The 9,307-nt window shown below is 55.5% G+C and overlaps 1 protein-coding gene across 1 annotated transcript; it reads right to left on the reverse strand.

The window, feature by feature from the left end:
- Window positions 1–1,437: 1,437 nt before the first annotated feature.
- LOC148821626 (somatostatin receptor type 5-like) lies at window positions 1,438–5,334 on the reverse strand. Its single transcript, XM_088930454.1, has one exon. The coding sequence runs from the start codon at window positions 5,332–5,334 to the stop codon at window positions 3,718–3,720; it is 1,617 nt and encodes a 538-aa protein (XP_088786580.1). The 3' UTR covers window positions 1,438–3,717.
- Between the last annotated feature and the right edge of the window lie 3,973 nt (window positions 5,335–9,307).

Below are 9,307 nucleotides of genomic sequence, written 5' to 3' on the forward strand. Positions count from 1 at the left end.
ATGGGGGCGTTTCTTACACCCCTATCATGCAGTTATTTGGGGAGAGAGAGTCTCCTTTTTTAAATAGATTTTAATAGAGAGACCATGAATTTAATCATTGTTGTAGCCACTAAGTCTTGTGAACTGGTTTGCGGGCTGTGGGCTGACTTGTCCAAGTGTATGTCCTGAGTGGCTCTGGGGTGTGTTTTTGTAGTTGACGATTTCGCTACCTGTGTCTCCCGCAGTTCACTACCGACGGGTACTGGAAGACCGGAGTCGGTTTAAACGCGTAAGTCCCGGAGAAGGTTTTGTGGTTCCGAAATGTTGACCGAGTCGAATTAATTATACTGCAGCTTCCTGCTCTTTTCTCCCCACTGTTAACGCAAGAAAACGCCCCCATAAAAAGACCCCCACCCCCACACCCCTCTTTTGCGGATGACCCTGTGTTTCCATGTGCCTGAAAGGGCCACGTTAGTCCTGGGAAGGAGGCGCGGTCTGGGAACGCTCGGATTCTGTTTGCGGGTTCCTACAGGGAAACTACAACTGCAGCTGCAGCTGAAAGGCAGCCAGCGCATATTAAATCAAGAGTGATGGGCTGCCCAGCGGGAGTAAGCAAGTGGAACTGGAGAAAAGCAGATCTGATTGATCTGTCATTACTCGAGGCTCTCTTAGGGCTTCTTGGGGGGGGTGGGGGGGGGACGCGGCGCTCGGCTCATCAAACTAATTGGGCAGGTCGGAGAATTCGGCTCGGCTCTCCCTGCGCCTGTGCTGGGGGGTATGAGTGCCCTTTGCACTTCCATTCGATTTCCCCGCAGGGCGTCAGACCCACCACCACTCAATTAACGGAAGGAGACTCTTAATTAGCTAATCAATCCTGCTCTGCTGAAACCCGCTTCGGTAATTAAGGCTCGGAGCTCGTAGGCTGCCAGAGCTCTGTTGCGAGACTCGGCTTCTTCTCTTTGCGCCCGAGAGCCGGGGTTGGGGTTCAAGATGAACACCTGGTAGGGGACAGACAAGTAGGTCCCGCCAGCCGTGGGGAGTGTTGTAACGCTGGCCAGTGCGAACACCGCGCGATGGCGGCGAGGGAGCTGCGTCAGCGCGCGCAGCCTGCAGAGGAACAGGTGAGGGTTTATTCCAGGCTAAAAGAAAAGAAAACAGACCCAATGTTGTGTCTCTTTTCCTTTCAGTCTGGAATAAAGTTTTCCCTGTTCCTTTCCTGTGCAAGGAATTGGCATGGAAGCACAGGCTTAGAACTGGTTTGCAGTCTTAACGTGGGATTTAGATGGAATCGGATTGTACCCGTGAATTGTAAATGGCCAGTAGACTTGTCTTGGAACAGAAGACTCTAGCCCAGAGGGGAGGCTTGGTCTTCTACCCCCAGAATAAGGAACGCTCCCCTGACACTTGTCCCTGTCTGATGAGCCCTGTGAATACATTCCCAGCTGCAGTCCGTTCTCAGGTGTCCATTGCACTTCAGTTTATTACAACCAGAAACACTTGATTGTGCAGCGATTACAGGCTGGGCAGCGAGCTGGAAACACGGGCTGGCCCTGCCCAGACACGTACAGCGGAAGGTACATTGGCTACTGCACGATCTGTTCCCCAGGCGCCCGGCCGCGAGCACGGCACAGACTGGACACCGTCGCACCGGCCAGCACGAGAGAGGTGTTCCCCGAAGCCAGGCCTGCGCACAAGAAGCGAAAATCACACGTCTGTGCTGGAAACAGGAGAACAAAACAATATACACACAGTCACTCTTACATTACACCTTGTACATAACTACACACATATGCGAGAAATAGATTTCTGTAATGGTCTGAGAGTGTGAGCCAAGCCTTAAAGGGGACTGTCTGGCAGCTGTAAGGCCTCCGTAGAGGCACCTCCTGAGAAGCTTGCGTGAACACAGGGGTAAAAGCGTTCTTTTTCAATCCAGGTTTGGACAGTGGGTTTCAGAACAAATCCAAAAGTTGGCGAAAACTTTTTAAGGCATTTTTCTTAAATGCTGAGAAGTAGCAGAAAGGTCCAGGGGTCTGCAGCTGGATGTTTGTAATTGGAGAGAAGCCTTTGACCCAGGTAGCCACCTGCCCCCCACCCCCACAGTGTGTAGATCTCCTGTGATGAGTGTCAGAAACTTGCTTTCTAAAGCTGTTGATCCAGTCCGAAACGGAGAGAGAGAGAGAGAGAGAGAGGCGCCATTGCCATGGTTCCGATGTATTCATAATCGAACGCCCACTTGGGGGGGGGGGGGGAAGAGTCAAGCTTGGGATCGTGGGTATGCGTCGCGCTGTCCGCCTGCGCTAATTGAACACGACAAGTTGCTTCAACGGGGATATTCGCCACTCGGCTGGAATCAGTCGAAGAGGACACTGACTGTGGTGGAGCAGGACCGGGGCTTGCACAGCTCAGTTCCAGGAGGTTGGAACGACCACAGCACCTGTCCCTCCACCTGCCTGGATGACTACATTCGTTCAGGTGTTGCTGTGCGTGGTAACAGAATATTTTACAGTTCTGAAGTTCATTTACTCGTGGTGGATCACATTTGTGCTGAAAACAAGCTTCTGTCTGAAATCCCTTTTCCAGCCTTTTCTTTGTAATGGGATTTATGCTAATGTCTTTGGGAACGACATCGACAAAGCTCATGATCTCAAGCCCCCAGTCCCTGGAGAGCCCCAGTCCTTTCGGCTTTCTCTAGCATCTTCGGTCATCATCATCGGGACGTCCCTGATCGGTCTATCCCACATTCTGACCAAAAACACCCTGTCCCGGGGGCCTTGGGCATCCTGGATGGGACGCCCTTCTCTCACAGGCACTCGGAGACCTCAGTCAGCTTGGACAGCCCATCTGGAGGAGCTGGGAGACACCTGGGCAGGAGGAGAGACCCCAGAGAAATGCAGAGGAAACTCCGCACAGAAGAGGCGCCCCTGACTGGAGTCGAATCCAGGAAACAAGAGCCATGAGGCTGCAGCACTGACCGGCTTCCCTGCATGCAGCCCCACACATCTGGTTTTATCTTTAGGCAGTGATGGGTTCAGCCGGTTCGTTAAGTGAGTAAGTGATTCAATGAAGTAATTAACAGGAGACGAGAGGACCTGTATTAAGGATACAACCCAGGCCCCTTCGCAAGCTCATCGCTGGCAGAGGTACTCTTTTCTCACGATCCCTTTTATTGGCAGGACCTGGGGCGCGCAAGCTTCTACCATTTTTAAAACCTCGCCGCAGAGTCATGTCCTCCTCTGGGTTTCTGTCTGCACTGGTGTGATCCTTTCCCTGGAGGATTCCCGCTTCAGTTGCATCGTTGATGAACGTGCATACCGGGGCTCCTCCCTTCCTTGACCGCGTCTTTTAGACGTTCGCCAGCTTTTGCTCGGCTGTCAGTGGCCTACACTGTGCGTATGGCAAAATGGAGATGGCACTTGCAGTGGAATAGGGCAGTAACAGTTGGAGAAAACTGTGCTGGTGAACGCCAATGGCGTTCAGGGTCTACGAGAAAGCAGCATTTTTGACAGCTACTGGGTGTGCCCTGGACAGCTGCTGACCACCGCTGGGCCGCGTCGGGCAGTGTCCTGGCAGTGCGGTGACTGACGCAGGACTCCCGCAGGGTACTTCATGGAAAAGGGGGTATGAAAGGGTTTCGGTGGAAAAGAGGTCGGATCGGGGTGGGGATCCAGTCTCTGCTCGCTGAAAGCTGTACCGCGGCGGGAATCCTGGCCCCAGGTCTCTGTCACAGCTGCCTTAGGGTCACAGGTAGCTGATCTCCAGCAAGGTGTTCTTCTCCCCAGGCTCCTCGGGTAAGGGCTTCATGCTGCCGTTGGTGGCGCCGTTGAGCAGGCAGGGGGCCGGAGCCGGCGCCGTGCCCGAGTCCGGCGTCTTCCCGTTGGGCTCTGCTGCTTTCCTGGGGTTCCGGGTGGTTGGGGAGACAGTGGACGTCCCCGACCTCTGCCCTTTGGGCAGGAAGAGGGCCCGGGCCGTCTCCGGCTGCCCATTGCCGTTCTGAGCAATGTGGCAAATCTCGGTCATCTCAGTGGCCTCCCCGTCCTCCTCCTCCTCGTCGTCGTCGTCATCGTCCTCCTCCTCCTCGGTCCCCCTCCCCCTCCTCCTCCTCAAGACGTCCCTGGGCTCCAGCCCCCGCTGCCTCCTCCTCCTCCTCCTCCTCTCCTCTTCCTCCTCTTCCTGCTGCCCCTGCCGCCGCGGCTGCTGCTGCTGCTGCTGCTGCTGCTGCTGCTGCCCCGGCTGCCCCGGCTGCAGCCGGTGGGCCGCCAGCTGCTCCTGGCTCTCGACTTTCCGGGAGGAGCGGCACAGGGCCTTGCGGAAGCCCCTCTTGAAGTTGTCTGACAGGAAGCCGTAGACGATGGGGTTGGCGCAGCTGTTGGCGTAGGAGAGGACCACCACGAAGAAGTAGACGCCCTTGGGCTCCTCGGGCAAGGCCACCACCAGGTTGATGATGTTCAGGGCGTAGAAGGGCAGCCAGCAGAAGACGAAGACGGCCACCACGATGACCACCATGCGGGTCACCTTGCGCTCGGACTTCTTGCGCTTGGTGGAGGTGGCCCGCACCTTCTTGCCCGAGCTGCGCACCTTCACCACGATCAGCAGGTAGCACAGGCAGATGACCAGCAGGGGCCCGAAGAAGCCCAGGGTGGAGGTGTAGATGATGAAGGCGGCCCTCCACACCTCCGCCGGCTGGGGCCAGTCGATGTTGCAGATGCCGCCGCCCCGGGGCACGTCGGCGAAGATCACGACGGGCAGGACCACGACGAAGGAGACGGCCCACACGGTCCCGTTGACAGCCTTGGCCACCTGGGGCTTGCGCCACCTGGAGGAGCGGATGGGGTGCACCACGGCCAGGTAGCGGTCGATGCTCATCACCGTCAGGCAGAAGATGCTGGTGAACTGGTTGATGCCGTCCACGGTCATCACCAGCCGGCACATGAAGGAGCCGAAGGGCCAGAAGGAGAGGGCGTTCTGCACGGCCAGGAAGGGCAGCCCCAGCATGAAGAGCTCGTCGGCGATGGCCAGGTTCAGGATGTAGATGTTGGTCACCGACTCGGTTTTGGAGTAGCGCAGGACGATGTGGATGACCAGCGTGTTGCCCCCCAGCCCGATGATGCACACCGTGAAGTAGATGAGGGGGATCAGCACCCCGGCCACGCCCGGCCCCGCCCCCGCCCCCGGCCCCTCCCCCTCCCCCGTGCTGTTGGGGAGGCTCCCGTTCTGGAAGAGCTCGCTCAGGGCCAGGCCGGAGAGGAGGGCGTCGCCCGTGGGCGGGGGCAGGAGGGAGGGCGGGACGCTGCCCCGTGCTTCCGACAGGGACGGGGGCATCCAGGTGGCCTGTGGTGGTCCAGGTAAGCGCTCCATCGAACCGCGGCGCTGGAGTAGCCTCTCTCAGTAGCGGCCCATCTCTGTGGCTCCTGTTCTGCAAAGAAACAAGCAGGAAAGACTTTGGTGAAGCTATACTCCCACCACACCCCCCCCCCAATCCAGCTCATCCAGAAATCTGCTTGTCCTGTTGTCCAGACTGTCAAGCTCAGCTCCTGGGGACTTAGTGTCTGGCGTCTGTTGCATCAAAGGTTTGCTACATAATCGGTCTAATTATTTCATTAACTACACTGTTATTAAAATCTCTCACCAGACTCGAAGGTGTTTGTATTGGTAACTGTACTGTGACAGAAGTGCATTTTTCCCACACGATCAATTGAAACTGTGATTATAACTTGAGGAAAAGGTTCTATATAGGTCTATTTGAGACAGTGATTAAGTTCATTGATTGCTCAGGTTGGCCTACAACCCAGAAGACGCCAGACACTCCAGGACGTGAGTCTGACACCACGGTTGATGTCGTTCCTCTGGGTCTGGTCCCTCGGTTCCTAACCCAGGGTCTGGCTCTACTCCTGTGTGGCTTCAGTCCTTCCTCTCCCCTGCTGCACTGCCAGCCCGGCCCTCCTCTCCCTCTCCCTCCTCCTCCTCTCTCTGTTCTCCCCCAGCCTGTCGGCCCCCTGCGCAAGTCAGAGGTCTTCAGGGCCAGGATACCTTTCCACCCACTTAATTATTATTTATTATTATTATTGCAAACTTCAATACTCCAGGAGGAAAACGCGCTTGAGGGGGAAAAGAAAGGTGTGGATCAAGCAACTCGTTAAACCAATTAAGTATCAAATCCTTCAATTAAGTAACGAGCTGATCCACAATGCACCCCCCGCCCCTTCCCTCACCAGTCAACCCAGAACCAGGATTGGGAACCCCTTCCATAATAAAATAAACTACAAGGAAGAAAAGCCGGTGGGAAGGGAGTAAACTTTTATCAGTTCCGTTCTGCAGAGCAGAGGAGCTGGGAGGAAGGGAGGGAGAGGAAGAGCGAGTGTCTGTCTGGGCGCTTGCCTGGAGCCTGTTGACACCCCAGCCAAGTCAAACAGAGCCGTTCCTGGGCCAATACTGCAGCCTTAATGGACCCTAATTGACATTTTCCCTGTAACCTAGGAGAGGAGCCCTGCTCGGGGAACGCAGCGCGGAGGAGAGGGCTTCGGAGGGGACTGCCTGCTCCTGTGAATCTCATCCAGTTCTTTAGCAAGCAAACGCGACGCCCGAGAGGAAGGCAGGGGGTTTTTGTGTTCTGAGTGGCCGGGGTTCAGACTGCGCGCACGCAGAGAGCCTCCTCTCTTTCAGCTCTCCTCGGAAGGGCGGCCCCCCTTGCGCCGGCAGATCCATCATCCCCAGGCACAAGGGCAGACCACCCTGCTGCTGCTGCTGCTGCTGCTGCCTGCCTCACGGCGGGGGTGACTCGCTCAAGCACAGCGGGTCCTGCTCCTCCCGCCGGCTGTGTGCTCTGGAGACGGGTTGCCAGGCCAGGACTGAGCCCCAGACGTGTTGCTAAGGCTGCAGGGCCGCCTAGGAGGCCAGCGACCTCCTAATGAAGTGCTTAGTTTCCCTTAAATCTAATTCACATGGCGCGTCGTCCTGCGACGCCTCAGCCGCAAGTCCCCCCCCGTCCCCCCGACTAATTCACGTCTAGCAGTTGGCGCATTTCTCCACTTAACACGCCCAATCAGTGCGCGCATAAAATCCGAGTCTTTCTAAAGCCAGCCTCACAGGCTGCAGCAGGCTGTGTTACAGACCTTGGCTCTGGCAGGAATGGCGGGTGTGGCGTCCCCAGAGCTGGCCGTGTGGGTGACCGAGCGTCGTCAAACCCCCAGCCACGTCAAACTGGAAGACCATAGGCCAGGTCCTGTTCTGGATGAGGTTTATTATTTTTATCACCACTACTTCTTAGAATGTATTATTTATCATTAGCATTATTAAAGTGTATTTATTATGATTAAGTTGTGTTTTTTTTATTAGTATTATTAATGAATAACAGACGTCATAATCATCTATTGTTTTATAGAGCAGCTTTACAGGTTGCCTGTAAAATCCTAGAACACGATTCCCGATTCATTCGCGTGAACGTGTAAGAAAAAGCGCGGCTCATTTCACAGAAAAGCCCTCTGCTGCTGTTTGCGGAGCGTGACCAGTGTTCCGTACAAGTGGCGGAAAAATTTAATTTGGGCCAGCGGATCTGAGCGCCCATTAGCACCAGCTAATACCAGCTGAAGCCAGTCTATAATTTCTCCCAACAGCACTCTGCCTGACAATCTGTCCTGCGTGTGCTTTCCCTGTGTCTGGTGACTCCCTAGATGGCTCGGCTGGACAAAGTTTAAACTGGACAAAAGGTCTGAAAGCATACAGCAGATACAAGGACCATTCCTTAGGTAGGGCAGTATGATTCAACCCTGCTTCATCGCGTTATATAGGGAAAGTATCATCCTCATTGAGAATTAATGGTATCATATTGAGAACTAGGAATGGTGGCATTATGGACCAGCTTAGTGGACTATTGATTCAAGTCAGTAGAGACATGCCCGGGATCCCAGATCAGACAGGACTGGAGATCCAGACACACACCTGCAGGGATTTCATTGCTTAGTTCCATTAAAGCCTTAATTAAACTAACAATTAAGTCGTTGGACTGGAATATCTGAAAGCTTCCTTTTCTGCTCATGCGTTGGGGAGTTTACGAGACGGATGAAACACACCAGTTAATGAGCCGAGAACGGCCCAGCAGTTCGAACGAGCCCGGCTGTGCAGTCAGTGAAGGGCTCAGCTCAGCTGTGTGGCTGAGAGCTCCGCTGGAGCAGAAACAGGCCGCTGTGGGGGGGTTTGTGTGGGTGGGGGTGCTCAGGGCCCAGGGCCCAGGGCCCAGGATTGTGTGTGTTCCACGGTGCTCCAGTAATGAAGGTCCTCTATAGAACTGAGCCTCAGGCCCAACCCTCACAGAAATCCGTTGCATCCTATAGAAGCCTCTGAGGCACAGCGCCCCTGGGGTCGGCGTGCTCAGATCTTGCAGCAGGTATTTTTAACTTGCCCTTCTGCAGCCTGGAGGGTGCTGGGGGGCAGGGTGACAGGAGAGCCCCAGACTGCTACCGCTGCAGCAACAATAATGGACTAACTAGAGCAGCATCTGTGTGGTAGTGGGTCCAGGTTTAAAATCGGGCTCAGGAACACAGGCCACCCGGCTCGCCTTCATTTCTTTGTGGTGTATTTCAAGAGCGACGCTTTTTTTCCCCCATGACCACCCGATAGATTCATTAATACTCTCTCAGCCCAGACACAGCCTGGAGATCACAGCCAGGGTCCCAGTCCAGCATGAGCCCCTACAGCCCAGAGATCACAGCCAGGGTCCCAGTCCAGGATGAGCCCCTACAGCCTGGAGATCACAGCCAGGGTCCCAGTCCAGGATGAGCCCCTACAGCCTGGAGATCACAGCCAGGGTCCCAGTCCAGGATGAGCCCCTACAGCCCGGGGCAGTGGATTTATGATCTGCACAACAGTATTTTCCCAGTTGGAAAAATTTCAGATTCCCGACCTGGAGACACCCTCCAGACTTAAGCAGAAAGGGTAACGGCCTGAACAGAGGCCGTGCATGACCTTGTTCTCCGTGAGGAGCCTTCTGAATATCCCAGCTGGTGTTGGTCTTTCAGTTCCATTGCCGTTGAAGTCTTTTCACGGAGGAAGCACTCAAAAGGCGCTCCAGATCCTTTGAAAGTCAAGGAGGAGGAGTGGGAAGGGGCGTGCTCTGACACCGGAGACAGGGCGAGGGGGCCAGGAACCTGCACGCGGGCCGGTGGGGAGATAAGCAGTCCCGCTGCGCTTGAGCGCGATCAGGGGTGAGAATGAGCTGCGAGGGGTCATGCGACGCTACAGCTGAGCACACATGTTCAATCTCTTTATCACAGAGGCGGCACGCATTAATCACCGAGCGCTCGCCTTCCTGGAGCGGGGGGGGGGGGGGGGGAGG

The sequence above is a fragment of the Atractosteus spatula genome, chromosome 13 (assembly GCF_055471065.1).
Source record: "Atractosteus spatula isolate fAtrSpa1 chromosome 13, fAtrSpa1.hap1, whole genome shotgun sequence".
NCBI classification, from domain to species: Eukaryota; Metazoa; Chordata; class Actinopteri; order Semionotiformes; family Lepisosteidae; genus Atractosteus; species Atractosteus spatula.